Source organism: Polyodon spathula, chromosome 14 (assembly GCF_017654505.1).
Source record: "Polyodon spathula isolate WHYD16114869_AA chromosome 14, ASM1765450v1, whole genome shotgun sequence".
In the NCBI taxonomy this organism is placed as follows: Eukaryota; Metazoa; Chordata; class Actinopteri; order Acipenseriformes; family Polyodontidae; genus Polyodon; species Polyodon spathula.
Genome location: NC_054547.1, coordinates 11,607,996 through 11,626,505, shown reverse-complemented (window position 1 = coordinate 11,626,505; position 18,510 = coordinate 11,607,996). Strand labels below are relative to the sequence as shown.

The 18,510-nt window shown below is 38.9% G+C and overlaps 1 protein-coding gene across 2 annotated transcripts in view; it reads left to right on the top strand.

Annotated features, from left to right (window-relative positions):
* The window catches only part of hmcn1 (hemicentin 1), a 91,848-nt gene that overhangs the window by 33,545 nt on the left and 39,793 nt on the right, over positions 1-18,510 (top strand). For both annotated transcript variants that reach the window (XM_041271187.1, XM_041271186.1), the window contains exons 9-21: positions 60-204; positions 484-605; positions 5,042-5,317; positions 9,753-9,894; positions 10,225-10,352; positions 10,795-10,908; positions 11,173-11,331; positions 11,476-11,670; positions 11,939-12,034; positions 13,323-13,450; positions 13,687-13,831; positions 16,566-16,678; positions 18,154-18,313. In XM_041271187.1, the coding sequence (XP_041127121.1) occupies positions 60-204; positions 484-605; positions 5,042-5,317; positions 9,753-9,894; positions 10,225-10,352; positions 10,795-10,908; positions 11,173-11,331; positions 11,476-11,670; positions 11,939-12,034; positions 13,323-13,450; positions 13,687-13,831; positions 16,566-16,678; positions 18,154-18,313 (1,923 nt within the window). The remainder of the gene's footprint in view (positions 1-59; positions 205-483; positions 606-5,041; positions 5,318-9,752; positions 9,895-10,224; positions 10,353-10,794; positions 10,909-11,172; positions 11,332-11,475; positions 11,671-11,938; positions 12,035-13,322; positions 13,451-13,686; positions 13,832-16,565; positions 16,679-18,153; positions 18,314-18,510) is intronic.

Genomic DNA, 18,510 nt, shown 5'->3' with positions numbered 1-18,510 from the left:
CCATTGTTATATTCAGTGTTCCTATGTCATGTTGGAAGTGTTTTTATTTTGACTCACAGAGGCCCCGAAGGTGACTATGCCTGCACGGACTCCTGGTTACTACTTACAGAGTGGTACTCTCTCCTGCTCAGTGGAAAGTCTGATCCCCTTCACATTACGCTTCAGCAGAGGCGGGACTAAACTTGGAATGGATCAGTTCTTCAGGTAGGACTGGAGAGCGTCACACCTTCTTCCCCTGTCTCCTACTAGACAGCAAAGATTACTGAACTGACCATAATGGAAGAAAGGGAATGTGAACTTTGCAATCTGATGAATCTTAGAATTACCGTTCTGCTTTTAATGATCTGTGAGAATTGCACAATTAAGGTTTCATTTATGTCAAGGAATGTAATCATTGTAAGACAACGCCATGACACAGTATCTACTCTTAGCACAGCTGTTATTTTCTGATAGATTATTCATGATCAAATATGTTCAATACAGGGAGTCTGCAGATGTCTCCTGGGAGATTGCTCGTGTCACTGTGGAAGATGAAGGGTACTATGAATGTATAGCCATCAACAGTGTGGGCACTGGCCGTGCCCAGACCTATCTGGATGTCTCAGGTAAGGGGAGTCATCAAGGGTTGATAGAGCAATATTATCTTTATCATCCTCTCCTAAAGGCTGCACAAACACCACACCACCATTAATGGAACTATCGTCAGCAGCATACTTATCTACTGCTAGTCTGACAGCAGTGACGATGAGAAATGTCCCTGTGACAACATTTCTATACAGTATCTTACTATGAATTTTATTTCCTTCATTAATGGATCACTCACATGCATGGCTACAAAATATGCATTTGTGGGGTTGCAGAGTGGCTCACGTGGTAGAAGCTCAGCTGCATGATGCGCAGGCTGAATCATGCAGCACAAGTTCACGTCCTGGCTGTGCAAAGTAGGCTGGTCTTTGCTGGGGATTCGGAAGGGAGCATCACATTGGCTCTGCCGTGCCCGTGGGTTAGGGAGGCAAAACCAGCAGGAACTGTTTTTCCTCATCACACTGCAGCGAAAACTGTTGGCCAGGTGCCCAGTCAGCTGAAAGGCGAACACCTGTAGGGCTGGCCTTTGTCCAACAGAGGTCGGTAGCTTGCTGACATCCGCTCTTGAGTTCCTTGGTGTAAAGACTAAGCTGGCTTGGTCGTGGGATTGGAGGACGCCCATTGAACCATCGGGTCTCCTGAGCCATGTGTGGAATTGTTGCAGTGAGAGGAAAAGCGATTGGGCATTCCAAATTTTTTTTCAGTATGGCACTCTATGATGACTACTATTAATACATCTTTCCAAACTACTTTGTGAATTTTAATATGTTCTGTATGTTTTTCTAATATTGTTTTATGTTAGTTGTATTGTTTTAGTTTCAGTAAAAACTCTTTCCTCGTTTCTTTTAAGCCTACCACACCTAAACACAGAGTAACCGGTTTGGTTTCCCTTTCCAGGGCTTGAATTAGCTGCGTTCAGCAAACTGATTGTTTTTTAAGTGGTGTTTTAAATCACTGAACTGCACTGGACAGAAGGATTCTGGTACCATAACTTTCTACACATTGAAATTAAATTGGAAGCTGGCACAGAACTTAATATGCCCCCCCCCCCCCCCCCGATACCGAAAAACAACACATGTCAAATAGCATTCACTTTCCTCAAAATATCCTAGAAATCACATTTAGCACAAATGGTCTTCATTTACAGACACACCATCTGCAAAGAGATTAGAATATAGTTTTGAGATAATTAAATCCCATTGAACCCTGCTAATAAACACTGCAATAAATTTTAGTGGAACATGTGTGCTGTGTTGAAACAGTTGAGATTGATGTGGCAGTGCATACTCTATTTCTGTTGGTCTTTTTAGAAGAAAATAACTGATTAACATCAGGTAAGTTCATGTTAGCGCTGTACATTTGATAATGTGGATACAGCTTGGTTTTCTTTGGAACAGGACCAGTACTGAGCTCTGTTACCGATGGAAAGGAGCCAGCAGTAGCAGTGTGGTCCCATGCTGTACCCACTGCAGCCCAATTGAAACATACCAGCGAATGCCTGTGGTGAAATGTAGCAAGCCCCATCTAAAACCCACACGTGCATTATGCTAAATGAAACGGAAATGTAGCTCCATAACCAATTTAAAGTATTAAGCATCTAAGCATTGTGAACTGACTGCAACACAAAAAGACAGCATTTGAAAATATAGCAAATGTTCAGGATATTATATATGTTTATGTGGTAAACAGTTTTAGAAAGGCTGAACGGTCAAGGCACTACCATAAGTGATAATGTCTTTGCAGCACATCTATGGTTTAGACACAATGTCTTAAGTTTATTATTTAGGACATTCTTCACCCAATAGTGTCATTTCTGGTGTCTAACCAACCATACATAGTGACATAGATCTTCAGAGATCCTAATCCATTGCTCATGGCAGTATGTATAGTTTAAGTGTTGTCTTGCCCATTCTGTAGATGTAAAGTCTGAGAGGTGCAGGCACTGTATACACAAATCAAATCTTCATAACAGTATTTATGAGCATGAGAAGTGGCCTCAGCTTTCAACTGCAGTTTGGCAAGTTATAGCGACTGGATTAATCTTTGACTGTAATACATCAGTTGAAGTCGGGGTTAATCGAGCTTAAACACTAGCCACTGTTTAGATGGCAGACAGACGGGCTGCTTCGAATAAAGAGCTATATTAATAGGCTGCCTCCAGTACTTTAATGAAGAACATACTGAGATTATTTTATAATAAAGGTTTACATTTTGGAATAGCAGTATTTTTTGCTGATCTGGAAGCTGAGAAAGCCTGCCTGATAGGAGCACAACCTTCGGCCCAGTGATGTACAGTATGTAGCTATGAAGTGTACTCAGTAAGGAAGGCAGGCCACATTTAAAGGTATTTTGGATATAACTTATTCAAGATCAAAGTTCAGCCATCCGTTCAAAACCAGGTCCGGATTAAAGGATGCGGGGTCCCTACACTAACCCACATTTTGAGAGGCCCTGTGCATATTATGATGAATGATGTTATTGGCATATTGGTTAATCACTCCCTGCTTTGGGGACAGAGAGTGTGAACGGGGAACGTAGGAAGTCAATTGTATATGGAATTTTTTTTCCAAACCTGTAAGTAGATTCCTTCTGTGGACCAGTAGTAACATTGCATTCAGTAGAACAAAACAAAATGTAGTTTAACAAAAAAAAGGGAATGACTTTTATGTCCTTTACCTCTTTTTAGGTTTTCTTTTGTAGCGAGAGAAACAAACACTATGGACTTAAACCGTTCTTGCCGGCTGCAGACATCCACATTTGAATTTCCTTAAGTCTCCCACATTGAATGTACCCGTTTACCTTTATCAGTCTTTGTTTCTAAAATTCCAACCCCCAAATGAAAAAGGAACATTTCAAAAATGTAAACAGGCATACTGTGCACATTTGAGACAGGACAGGTTTTTAAATTGGCCCTGAAACTGAAAGAAATGAATATGTAAATTGAGCCTGATTCATTCATTTTATCCTGCAGATGCCTCTGATGTAGTAGACTAGGGACGGATCTTTCCCAGGAGGTAGAAGGTGTACATTAGCAGGAAGCTGCTGATCTGAGAGACTCAGAGACCAGATATGTTGTAATCAAGGAAGAAATGCATAGCTGTCATAAAATAACAAAATTAAAAGCAAGCTTCTGTGCGCCTCACTTCCACGGTGTTTGGACCAGTCCGCCTGCATGCAGTTTTTGTAAAATGTCCTAAACAAATGGCAACCTCGCAGGGGCCCCAATTCTGTTGGGGGCCCTACGCTATAGTGTAATTTGCATATAAGTTAATCCGGCCCAGTTCAAAACTGGTCCGTCTTACCAAAGCAATACACCCCAGATTCTTAACCAACCAAAAAAAAAAACTCTTTATGACTTTCATGACTAACCAACTCCAATCTCAGCTCAAATGATGTTCAGAGTTTTCTTAGGCAGCGGTTACTTCCTAAGAATGTTGTAATGTTTCTCCTGGAAAATTCCATACTGTTATTTACGCAATGCCCTAAAATAAAAATAACAAAGATCAGTTACAAAAATAGTAACATATTTTAGGTTTATATAAAAAAAAATATCTAAATGTACATGTGATGCTTTATATGTATCAATTCATTAATAAAACATACGATAATGTTTTTGTATGATGGTCAGAAAAGTCAGTCTTGCTTGTTAACAATATGAAAAACGCCTGAGGGCAATATTAAGATTCTTAAGGTGAGTAATGAGACTGGTTTGATTTCTTCCCTTCAAAATAGAAAGAGTCCACGAGTCAGAAGTTTCAGGGCATGTTCATTGTTTTAAGTGTCTTTTGTATCTCTTATCTAAAAAATGTGAATCGTAGCTATAATTACCTCCTTTAAGCCGTGAGGATATTAACTATTGTTATAGTGTTCTGTATATTTCTCTACAGTCTGTCTTACATATATGTAAGTATTGGCATCCTTGGTTCATTTTGTCACTTCCACTAACAAAAGCACTGCATTGGCTTGGGAGCTTCTGGATGGTCATGCCTACTCTCATTGTGAAAGGAAAAGGCACAGGGATTTTGAAGACCAAGGGCACAAAAATAGATAACTGAAATATATTACATTCAGTTCCGATCTTCAGCTTGCAGTCTGTTAAAATGCTGCCAAATATTTAGGGTTCTACAGAAACAGGACTTGACACAATATTGTCCCAGTAGTGTTTAAACAAACATTTGGTTTGCTCTCCATTAATAAATAATTCAGAGGGCAGCAAATCAGCACTATATTGCAGACCAAGGAGAGACACATAGTTTATGAAAACTATACTCCCAGAGTGGGAGGCTTTGTTTTATGATTCAGTTCTTCTTTATTTTTTCAGAAACCGTACTTAAAAAGGTGCTGGTTTGTTACTGTACTAACTGTGCAGGTAAAGAGCTACTTCCAAACCCAAATTAGGAGGAATGGTCATGGCTTAGAAAGGACATAGATGAAAAACTTTTGATTTCCCTTTCAGAGCCTCCCCCTACTATTAAGGTGCCCAACAATGTGACAGTGACTCCTGGTGACAGAGCAGTGCTGACCTGCCTCACCTCCAGCACGGTGCGATACAACCTGACCTGGAAACGGAACGGTGCAGATGCCGGGTTGAGTGAACCATCGCGGGTCCACATCATGAGCAACCTGTCCCTGGAGATCCACAACGTCAAGCCCTCAGATGCTGGAGAGTACAGCTGCATCGCTGCCAACGAAGGGGGGGCAACTGTCGCTGGTGTATACCTCACAGTTCAAGGTGAGTGGGGTCCTGAAGTCTACCTAGTCCTGGTCAATCAAGGTACAAGGTGTTGTCGTCTTTGTCACATGCTCTACCTACTCTATCTTCTAGTGCCAGCTATAATGGCAAGTAGCATGGAGAAGTTACAGACAAGGCAATACAAAAATCTTCATGCAGTCTTTGTCAAACAAGACATATCTCATGGGGTGGTTGGTTTCACCAGGCTGCTCAACATAAATAAATTACAGTTAAATCTTTGAAGATTTTGAAAGCACTGTGTAAAACGGATTTGTTCTTTTTAACAGCTATTAAAAAGTACAAGCAGTTTAGGTCCCTTTAAGCCTGGTTTATATAATGCATGACAGCTCCATGTCCAGTCTGTGCACAATCTGTGGCAGCTGGGAGACTTAAAGTGAAATAAAATGAGTTTTCATAGTTAAAGTGACATGTTTGTGCTGCTGTCTAATTAATAAAAAAATATATTGTACATGTAAAAACTGTTTACATCACGACATTGGGGTCGATATTCCATATATGAATAGCATCTTAATTAAATAATAACAAGCAGTCAAGGGACTCCTGTGTAGTGGTCTTTTCACACACGCAAATCAGCACAGATAATTTAGTGAACTAACAGAATAGTCTCTTTTTGATGATGGCCAATCAAATAAAATTTATTTAAATTGAGTTTTGTTCGAAATACAGTAGCATAACAATAATAATGGGTACTTAAATATTTGTAACATTGAAGTGGGTGCCTCTTTGGGTTGTGTGGTGGCCAATTCCTCATAAAGCCTTTATCTTCCAGCTAGTTTTTGGCTAACATCAACACCACTAACAGGGGAGATCCTGGGCCAATGCAAACAGCTGTCACAATAGCCCGAAGATACCTAATTAGCACCTGCAGTGAGCGGTTCCTAGTCATTAAATTGCCTTTTGATGTTGGACTGCTGACACAGGAAGAAGGATGGAGGCTAGGAGCAGGGGATGGGTGCTTCCCATTATTCTCTATTGCAATGAGGCCAGGTTTGACACACAGCGGGGTGGGCGGTACATTCTTACACAAAGGAGTTTTCCAAACAAGCCAACAAGCAGAGATAAGGAAGAATCTGACTTTTATTGTAATACATTGGCTTTTCTGTCCTGTCAAAGTAGCTCTGCATAGTTTAATGTAATAAAATACATCAATCAAATGATTAGCAAAATTTAACAGGGTCCGAGTGGGATAGCTTTTCAACTTTAGGACCTTGATGTTTTCAGAAATTCCATCACATGCTGTGCATGCACTGTGAAATGTAGGCCTTTTTACCTATTTATTTAAAAAGTGAATTTTGTAGACCCAGTTAAGTAAGTGTAACTAAAAAGAACAGACACACCAGGAACAGCACTTTAGAATGAATTATATTTACTGGCTTCAAAAGTGTATTCATATAAACAAGTATGTGCTTTACGAGCACATCATTCTTTATAAACTGGTACAGCCTCTTCTGCATTAGCAATACATTGGTACAAGTCATTAGTTTAAATACATTTAAAGCAAGTTTTTTTCAAAACACTATAAATATTTTTTTCCATTATTAAAAAAAAAACAATGCAATACAAAATCAAACTAGCACATAAACAAAACAAAAATGATAAAAAAACAAGTAGAATGAAATGCAAAATAACACACATTCGTTATAGAAAAGAGAGGAGGTAGAAGAGAAATGGATTAAAAAAAAGAAGGTTGTTGAGGGTGTCTAACAGAACATAGCTGAGGTGTTATATTGGGTACTGACCATTACAGTAGTAGTTGGAAATGAGTATGGGACAGATCTTCAGTGTTTTTATCGTTAATTCTCACCGTGAGTCTTTCAACTGAGGCATGTTCAGTTATTAAATTAAGCCAATGTGTAAATGACAACTTGGTCCTGTTTTTGCAGTTTTGTAATATAACCTTGTTTGCTATCGTAAGGGGAAAAAAGCAGAAACTTATGGATGGGAAGCTAAGCGGCAGAGAGGTCTCCAATTAAACACACAGCTGGGGAAAAAGGAACACTTAGGCCCATAATGTCTGATATAGCCTTCAGAATCTTACACCAAAATTGTTAAATGGGTGGACATGACCAAAGTGCATGTAGGCAATTGTCTGGAACCTCTTATTCACAATGTAGACATGCCTCAGTATTAGAGAGTCTCATCAGGAACAATCTCCTGCTAGTGTAATGAGTCCTACAAAGTAATTGAATTTTGGGGTTGTATGAGAGTGAGAAGGTCTGGATGCAAATGTATTTCCTTATTTCTTTAAATAATTCAAAGTAGAACAGAAGAGTCCCTAAGGGACCCATCATCCTTTAAACAGAGTAGAAGACCTTCACATTTCACACAGAGGCCCTGAGTGGGTGGTGATCGGATCATAAGGGATTCTTGGCAGAACATTAACAGAGGGGGTCTAGTACTGTTCAGAGGTCCTCCAGCTCCCATCGTATGATCCAGACTGGGTTTCGACTGAGACATCACAACCACTGTACCCAGTCCTGCATTTTAAAACATGATTTTAAACCATCATACCGTGGATGGCCTCTAAATGTGTTGAATGTGCGTACCATTAACATGCTCAATAAATTTTTTTTTTAAAAATAGTGAAAGCCATACATTCTTTATATCTCTGCACATCTGTGTTTCGTGTACCAAAGGTTATTGGAGAACATCTACAAAGGTCCTTTAATCAGCCCTACACATCACAGCTGCTGTGTTGGAACATAAGACACAAGCTGTGTGCATATTTCAGAATAGTTGAAACAGAGCTGTGTTTTAGCAGGCTTCAAAGCAAAACGAATGCAGAATCAATTCAGGGTCACTTTGGATTCCAGAGCGTCAGGCTATCTGGAATCAATAATGCCTTTTTTAAGCAATACAGAATAAAAATGAACACAGTTATGAAATACCTTCTATGTGACCCAATTTATTGCTAATCTGTTTGTAATCAGTGTCACAGTGTGGCAGGGTGACCCGCCCCTGTGTGTAGATTGTGTTTTATGTTGTGTGTAGTGAGTTATTGTTGGTGTATATATATATATATATATTTGTGTACGGGATGTAATGGGGCTGTGGAGCATGAGTGATTTAAAATATATAGTTGTATTTAGGCACAAGGATTGCACAATGCCTTCACGTGCAGATAAAATGTGTATTAATATGCAAGCACGGGGAGTGCACAGATTAGTTCATGTGCTGGGATTCAAGTGTATAATTAATTAGTAATTGAATCCTGGCACAATTGTATGTATAGATGCACAAAGCACTCACTCTGGGTTGTGTGTTCGGTGAGGAGAGAACGAGAGTCGGGAGGTAATTTAATAAAAAGAATTATAATTGCTATATGTGCTGAACTAAAGCAGTACGGTGCTTGTTTTGAGTTTGTCTCACCGTGTCTGTTTGTTTTGTCTCACAGTGTCTGTTTGTTTTTGTGTTTTATTTTGTTCAACCTTTTTATTTAGTTCATTTATAAATAAGAAACACATTTATCATTTCCTCAATCTGCTGTGGCTGTCTTTTCATTTCACTCGCAGTACTGTGTGTTCTTTTGGGTCTGACGTCACCACCAGCAGCCAGCTTGTCCGCACACAGTTATTATTATTTTTATTACTATTATTATAATTATTATTATTATTATTATTATGGATCATTACACCACACAATTACATGCTGTCAGTGTTCCATTTCACAGAAGTTGTGATGTCCTTAATAAAACATGTTGTCCCTTATTAAATGAAGCCTTTATTTCCCAGACCATGAAGAGAGCAGGGGCGGTTTTGAAGAGTTTATCTTTTGAAGTAACTACTGTGTCAGACTAGTCGCAGCTATATTTAGAAAAATTGCAAAATGTTAACCAGGTGCAAATAGACGTTTCCAAAAGTAGAACGTAAATGGAAAGGTTTAAATGGTTGCAGCAGATTATCTTTCTTTATTAAGCAATTGTTTATACAAGTATACAGGACAAGTAGCTTAAGCGGTTGATCTGGAGTAATTCTAATGTTTTAGGTTATCACCAGTCAGTACCTCCATGCTTTCACATTGTGAAACAAGTTGTTTTCTCCATTGCACCTCTGCTTGTACACTTTAGAATCTACACCAAATGGTCCAGAAAATAGAGAAGGACCTAACTAGCCAACAATGAGAAATTCCAGGTGCACTGTTTAAGTGGTAACAAATGATTTAACCATATATAACGCATCCATTGCTTGTCAGCATTGCACATGTCTTGAGGTTTGGTCCATCATGAACTTCTTGCAAACTGGAGTGGTATTTTCCTGTGGTGGTTTTCGGCTGTTGCTGCCTTTCCAGAAAAACAGAGAGGGAGGCACATTCAAAGACTGGGTGCATTATTGCACAAATTGAATTGTATTGTATACTATGGCCTAGTTTGAGCCTGACTGAAATACAACAATTCCGTCTTGGTGTTTCACTGCAGAACCCCCACAAGTTAGTGTGGAACCCAGGAATCAGACTTTCACTGCCGGACGAGAGGTTCATATCCACTGCTCCGCAAGAGGCTACCCATCACCGCAGATCGTGTGGACACACAACGACATGTTTATCATGGGCTCCGTCAGGTAATTCTCAATGCCAAAAATGGAGTGTTTGCTCATTCCTTTAGAGTACTTACTTAATTAGGTCCCACTGTTTAGTTATTCTGCTAAACACAGCTGTACTTCCACCAGTGTTCAGGCATAACTTGTTTACCATCTGCTACAAGTCTAATTGCTTTCGACTATTTCAACAGGTTAAATTGTTGTGTGATCCTGGGACAACCGATTGTTAATCAGTATCAAGCAGAAACCCACTGAATATAGGATACTGAATCTAAGTTAAATATTGTTACAATGTAAATCACGTATTTTGCTGCAAAAGTATTTAATTTAATTTCCCTTTTTTTTTTAAAGGCACCGACTGACCCCAGATGGTACCCTGATCATCAGTAACACGGTTCAGAGAGATTCAGGGGTCTACAGTTGTCTGGCTAGCAATCCTGCCGGCACAGACAGACAGACCTCTATTCTCACTTACATTGGTGAGTATGGAAGAGGCAAATGTGCATTAGAATTCCACAGTCAGGGTTCTAATTGGGATGATTCATTATATGGGTGTTTCAATACAGGGTGATTAGAAAGTAAGTTTACCACATCAGTGATATGGTGCATTGTATTTCTCTGAACTGTTGTGTCTAGATGGTAAAGCCCATCAAGATACAAATTTAATTAAAGTTGTTTGAATTTGTGGCAGTCTCATGAAAGAATGGAGGAACCTCCCCCACCTTAAAAAACATATATGATTAAGTACATCTTATATTTCTAGTACATATAAAACAATATCTGACAAAAAATGACAACAGCAACATCACCTGCTCTTCCTTAAACTAAAGATGGTTTTTAAGAAGTGCAAATGAGCGGTCAACCCTGTGGTATAAGGGCAGCATTCCATTAAATGTATTTTCTTTTTTAATTCAATGTCAGAGGCCCCAAAGGTTACTGTAGTCCAGAAGGAAATTCTGATTGGTCTGGGGGACACCACTGTCATGGAGTGCAAAGCCACCGGGATCCCGGATCCTGAAGTCCAGTGGTATAAAGGTATCAGCTGGGAGATTATCACTTTTGTTGATAAGTATGGTATCATGTTTAATACTTGGTGGATGAGTTTGCTTAGCCTCCAGTCTTTAAAATAATTAAGAAGAATCACCTATAGTTTAGGAGAAACTGTTATGCCTATTCATATGCCATTTAAATCAATTTGTACTTACATAAGTTGTCCAGCTTGAGTAAAAACATATATTTGCAATTATTGTGCTGTATTTGGAAGTGTTTCTGATTAAACAGCGAGTTTTTGTTTTGTAGGGGACCTACAGCTGAGGCCCTCTGCTTTTGTGAGCATCGACGGCCTGCATGGAATCTTGAGGATCAAGGAAACGCAGGATGTGGATGCAGGAGACTATACCTGTGTGGCCATCAATGATGCCGGGAGGGCTAGAGGAAAAGTCACCTTAGATGTTGGCTGTAAGTTCAGGAGTTAAAGTTGTCATAATTCCAATGATAGACATGCAGTCTACTTTACAAATAGCTTTCACTAGAGACTGTATTTTGAAATCTATCTGCTAGATAAATAGACAAGCTTTAATGGATTTACCTTCACCTTCTCAGCTGCCCCAGAATTTACACAGGAACCAATAGACGTCTCTGCTGACATTGGCTCCAACATAAGCCTGCAGTGCCAGGCCCAGGGATACCCTCAACCCAGGATCAAGTGGAGACGGCTGGACAATGCTTCCCTCTTCTCCAGGCCCTTGGCTGTCAGTTCAGTCAACCAGAAGAGGACAGGGAGCCTGGTCATTAACAGTATGTCTTCACTGAACGTTGTTGTGTTGTAAATGTGTTGCATAGTTTATGTTGCTTTATAGTTTATGGTTTTACCTGGAGAAACTATAAGCCAACTATATAACAGGATATCAGCCTGCTCATCATGACAGGGGCCTGTCCAGTCCACCACTGAGCCAAGGCAGGCTCTACCGACGCCAGCTGTGGATTCTTACAGCAATGTTCTATTTTATCAATTGTTCTTTTGCTCTCACTGCAACACTGAGGTTTATGCGTTCATTTCTCATAGACCTTTGGGTAGATGACGAGACTACTTACGTCTGCGAAGCTGAGAACCAGTTTGGGAGGATCCAAAAACAGGCCACGGTTAAAGTCACTGGACTCGGTAAGAATCTTTCCTGGCCATAAGAACTATAAATCACTGCAGCTTATCAGTTAAAAAATATACAATGCTTCACCTATCTAATAGCACTTAGATTTTTTCCACTCTGTTTCACACACTGATAGCTAGAACTCTATCAATGTAGCTAAATCTGCCCTCCCAGCTATTTGGTTATTCATAAGACTCTTAGTAATGGGGCTGCAGTCTAAATTGTATACTGTATATGTTAAAAATGCTAAAAATTGAGGTATATGACTTAAAAAAATACAATGTGTTGACTCGATGTCTGAATCGTGCAGCAAGCACATTAAATCATGATACTGAGAAAGATTCCGGTTTGAATTCCTTGGCACTGTATGAACGTAGAGTGATGTCAGACTCATATTTAATTTATAATATTGCATTAGTGGTATATGTTTAATGTAGAAATATGCTGATTTATATTTTTTTTACTTACTTTTTACATATCTTTTTTTACACAAAGTTCTTAATAACTCTAAACATATAACTGATCTTTCAATGATCTACACAAAGATGTGTTTGGCAACCAGTCTCCCCCATGTGAATGGATGTTCCTAAATGGGACATGTCATTGTGAGGGATGTGGAAACCAGATGGAGCCCTAAGCAGCGTCATAAAACACAGTTCTGGAAAACAAACCCTGGGGGAGTGATCCACAGGCAGGGAGATCAAGGAGGAGCACGTGGGAGTGAGGGGGCATGCTATCCCACTGTATTTCAACTCTAGCAACCAGGGAGACACCAGACTATGGGGGGAGGAGGTGCTATTTAAATTGAAGTAAAGGCAATGACCTTTTATTGACCCCTCTGCCCACACACGCCTATTCCAGTAAATCTGCTATCAGGTTAAGCTGCTGACAGTTACAGCGGACAGCAAGGACCATGCTGTACGTGTTATTTGTTCTCTAAAATGTGTACTTATTGAATTTCCATATATACTGTAACCGACCTTCCTAACAAAGTCAAGGGCTATCAAGTCTCTGTCCAAGTCCACATCCAGCTCTAAAGTAGTCAAAAGTTAAGTTCAAGTTAAAGCTGTAAACTGCATGGACTTCAGTGTTTAGAGTTCCAATGTAGTCTTGAATGCATCTCTGTTGTGCTTGGACAACCACTCATGTTAGACGAAAGAAGGGGGTCCCATGCAATCTCTTTTTATTGCTATGTTTGGCTTTATTATTTTCCACTGGTGACCTAAAGTAATGTCGGGTGAACCCTTCTACAGATTAGCTGAATATGAGGTATAAAATCTAGTCTATGTGGTCTGTTCACAGTGACCCCTGTGATTGGAATCAGCCCAGCAGTGGTGAACGTCATTGAGGGACAGCAGGTCACCCTGCCCTGTGTGCTCTTGTCTGGAAAGCCACTGCCAGAGCGACGCTGGCTTAGGAATGATGGGGTGGTAAGGAGAGAGGATATCAATAAGAAATATGAAATTCACATATTTTAACAAAATGCTGGAAAATACAGTATAGAATCCAGATTTGATTTGCAAATTATTTTTTCATTCGATGGACTGATTGAATGATTTATTGCATGATCAAGTTAATTCTATGAGGGTTTTATTTTGAAAGGGTTCTTTTATATTCTTAAACGATCCTCCAGCCAACCATATTTGGGTCTCCTCTCTCGCTCCAGCTGAGCCCCAACCCCTACCTGACAATCCGTCGAGACGGGAGTCTGCACATTGAGCGTGTCCGGCTGCAGGATGGGGGGGAGTACACCTGCGTGGCCCGCAACGTGGCAGGAACCAGTAACCGGACCACCAGTGTCAAGATCTTCGGTACGTCCCACTGGCTTTCTCAACTGATCCCCAATGGAAAGCAGAAGGGTTGGCTGTTTTCATGAAGTAGAGTTTTGTTTTTTCAATGTCTGCATACTTTATGCCGTATTGCAATTTCTTATGTATTTCATTCATATTCAACTGACTAAAGGATTTTTCCTTATCATTAATACAGTAGAGAGTCAATAATCCAAACTAATTGAGACTGATACTAGTTGACATAATCAATTTGTATGGATAATCGAACAGGTATTAAAAACAAATACTGTACCTTTTAGAGGTCTGCATGGGTAGAAAATCCAGAGTCGTATACCTGCCATGAAAAAAACCCAGGTACCCAGATTTTTTTCAGGTAATGATTAAAAAAAAACGAAAAAACTAAAAACCCATATATTAATGTTTTAAGTGCATTATACATATTTAAATACTATATAGTACACATACGTTTAGTCCCTTCAGATCTGTAGACTTGTGTAACCTTTTTCAGTACTGGAAACATTGAAATAATAATAATAATAATAATAATAATAATAATAATAATAATAATAATAATAATAATAATAATAATACCTTCATTGCTCATGTCTTCTTTTCGTCGTCATATCTGAATTTTGTTCATCACGGTTTTCTTCTGAAACTTCTCCAATCACATGAAAATAATTTGTTATTTTTCTCATCTTGGTTTGACAAGTTTTCAAACTCTCTGGAAAAGACTAGCCATCACACTGATAAATCAGTGAAACTGGCAGTGTATGGGATTGTCAAAGGTACCACTAGTGCCTTTAATAATGTATAGAATAAAGTTAACAGAGTACAAAGTACAGAATAACCCATTTTATATCACCTCGCTTAAAGGGTACATAAGGACCTTTTTATTTTATTGTGTTACGTGTTCCCATGTGTTGCTACAACTGTTTATGTATGGTGTGTATTGTTTTAATTCTTTTTTTTTTTACATTTTGACCACTTTTTTAAACTTTTAAATTGGATTTCCTGCCTCAGGATGGCTTCACATGTACCCACATCAACCTTCGAGAACTACATTTCCCATCATTCTCCTGCTCATATATGTAACTGAGATGGATTTACCAGTAATGTGCTGTCATAGGCAAAAGTAAAACCTGGTTTATATCATGACTCACTTTATATCACGAATTATGCCTGCATGGCAAGCATGATATAAAGAGAATTAATCTGTACGTTGTACACAAATACCTACTGATGATATATAGCTAGTAACCTATCACATTAAGCATACAAAATTTTTACAAAGCTTTACAAATCTTTAAATTAATGCAATTCAGTAAACCTTACCTACAGTTAAGGTAATGAAATACTGTAATTAAAAGTACTATAAACCAAACTTTGAAAATAATCAAGGAATACAATTCAGTACAAGTCTGACACATTACAGAACTTTAGGAATCATTAAACTTCAGAAATTCAGTACAATGTTTTTATACTTCGATACTTGCTGTTAAGGCATTGTAATAACAGGCAATGAAATTAATTAAATACAAGTTCTTAGCTGCTCAATAACATAGACAGGATCTCCAGCCCTTACTGACGAAATAAAAGAAAAATCAAGAACAAGGTGACTGTTTTAATTTGCTTAACTGCAAAAATGTAATGCACACAGTGCTCCATCTAAGGTTTTGGTGGTCTGAATAATTCTGTAACTTTCATTTGCCTCAGACTGTTGGTCTTTTTTGTGGCAGCTAAATGTCGTAGCCATTTTAGCAGCAGAAGCTGTGTGCGTAATACACCACACGTAATTCATCACGTGGTTACAGGTGCGCTCGGTTGATTTGACAGTGCAGTTGGTCAAAGATCGAATAATTGACTCTCTACTGTACTTACACAAACAGTTGCTGTAGTTATAAATTGCATTGCCTCTGGTATACTTAGCCACCTCATGTTCTGTACATGAGTCAATGCTCCTTCTCATTCCTACTCAGAATCTAATGTGATTTCTATTCAAGTTTGCTGTATTGACCCAAGTTGATATTTCATGCTCAACAAAGATCTGAAGAATAACACACCGGTGCTCAAAGGTTGCGCAGGTCAAAAGTGATTAACTCACTGTTTTGCCTGGTATTTACTGTGCAAGCCAGCTCCAGTTTACTCATTTATTTTGGAACAGGTTAACCAGCTGTTGCAGATCAGCTTGGATTTAAATTCAGATGTAAACAAGTCAAAAATAAGGAAGTTGAACTTTCCCAACCATGCAGTATGCATAAAGTTGAAGCACAGTTAAAATTAAATTCTTAAAAAAAAAAAAAAATCATTGCAGTTTACCTCTGTGGGAAACTTTGATACCTACTCCAAGTTTCCAGCACTAATGGCTTCTGCAGATTACTGTATGATTATTAGTAAAACAGAGATAGTGGGAGAGAGAGAGGGAAGGTAGAGGGGGGGTGAAGTGGAATGAGAATTCCTCGAGCGGCAGAGCCAAGTGCTGTCTCAGCTGTTTAAGAGCCATATAAACATGCTGAACGTGAGTTGAAATGAACTGGGGCAGTGTTTTCAAACAGAACCACCATGTCCTAATAAAAGTGAAATTTACCAGATTCTTAAAGCACTCAGAACGGAAATGTTCGTGACCAAAGAACTCTTCTTCTGCAATCTCAAACGAATGGGAAGATTTTTGTAAATTCTTTCAACATACTGTTAGATTTCTCATCTGCTGTATATTGGGCAGCAGCATTCAAACATTCTCTTTTTCAATTTTTAGTTCTTCCAACAATACAGCATGGACCCCAAGTATTCAACACCATCGAAGGGGTCCAAGTAACATTACCCTGCAGAGCAAGTGGAGTGCCCAAACCTGACATTACCTGGTCCAAGGTAAAAGCTACTGAAAATACAATACATATACAGTCATATATATATATATATATATATATATATATATATATATATATACATACACACGCACACACACACAGATAACTGTAATAGTAGACTTTCTTGTTTAAAAATAAAGCCTAATTTACTGGCTCATAGCAGCATTCAGATCTGCCACAAACCTAAGACTTTTATTACACACTATTTTGATTACATCACTTGTATCCTCTCACTCCACACCTAGTTATAAAGGTGGGCTCAGCTGGCCTACTGAACTAAATTATAGGTTGAATTGCAAATGTTTACTATTTAACAAGCAATGCTGTTGAGCACCATCCACATACCAGAGCCCTTATAGTCTGAGCCCCCTGCAACAAAAAAAAAAAAAAATGTGAAAGAAACCACGCTCAAGACTTGAATTTTCTACCACAAAGCCTTTCATGAAACTGATTTCAAGGTTGTAATGATATAGGAGTGACTTGAGAAGCGACACAAGATTACAGAGGACTCCTAGTCATTGCTGTAGGCAAATGTATTACTGTCAGAAACAGCTCGAGGATATCAAAGAGTTTCAGGGACTGACTTCTCTCTAATTGTTGGGAGCAGTGCCTGAGTTGCCGGGTCAGACAGGCCAGGGTATAATTTTAGTGCCATCCTGTCCAGTGATGTGAATGGAAAATCTCTACATTACCTAATAGGTCCTTTAATATGCCAATACAATGATATTAATCCTTCATGCAATGAAAGTCCAATAAAAGCCCTGGTGCAGTAAATCTGTTAGACCCAGTAAGACTTGTTTCTTTTTTCTTCCTTGCTAACTGTGACTTTTACAAATTCGCACTATTAAACTGAACGGGACATCTGAGGCAAATTAAATCTTAGGCTTTAAGTTCAGCAACAGCTGGCGGATAGCTATGGATCCTTTGCCCATGATCATGACTTAATTTGGCACTATTTATCTTTGAACACTGATTTGGCTGTTTATTCAACCACCAGAATTCCAACCCTTTTTTTCCTTTATTTATGTAAAACATACAACAAGCAATCATTCTTGGTCAAGGGAGTATCCAGATAACATTTATTTAACATTTAATATTGAAAGCAGCATGCAGCCCAGTCTTCTAGTGTGCGTTTCATTATAAATAGGGAATAGCCAAGCTGCTTGTGAGATTTCAGACTTTTATTTCCTTATATTTAAAACATATCTGTAGCTGGTAATGTCTTATTGGGTAAAGTAACATCTTGACTGATAGTGCTATGTATTTTATTTTGTGGCAAGGAGACTTCTGGTTAAAATGACAGCCAAAGTTAAAATAATCTAAATGAAAGCAAATAAATACCTCAGCAACGACTACAATGCTCAACTCTAATTGTTTAAACCTGCATGGGGACCCCTGGTTGCCAGCAGACATTTACCAAAGTACACGTCACATTAATCCATGTACCGTACTCTACCATTATGTGTTGTTCTCTAGAAGGGTCAGCTAATAGACCTCAGTGGCAGTTCATTCACACTGGTCCCTGATGGTAGTCTTCACATTGCCTCACCCACTGGGGAAGAAACGGGTGAATTTCTGTGCACAGCTAGCAACTCTGCTGGTTACACATCCAGAAAAGTACAGCTGACTGTTTATGGTAAGTGAATACTTCTTACATACAGAGAGCTTTAAACCTGCTTATGATCATTCTTGAAATCTGTATACATACTCTACTTCAGTTACTTTCTGCAATTACAGCTGTTTCTGGTTCAGTTTAACAATTTCTGCAAAACTTTATGTTCTAATGTTTTGGGAGGTTACAATGGACAGTCACACTTTCAGTATATCTTACCC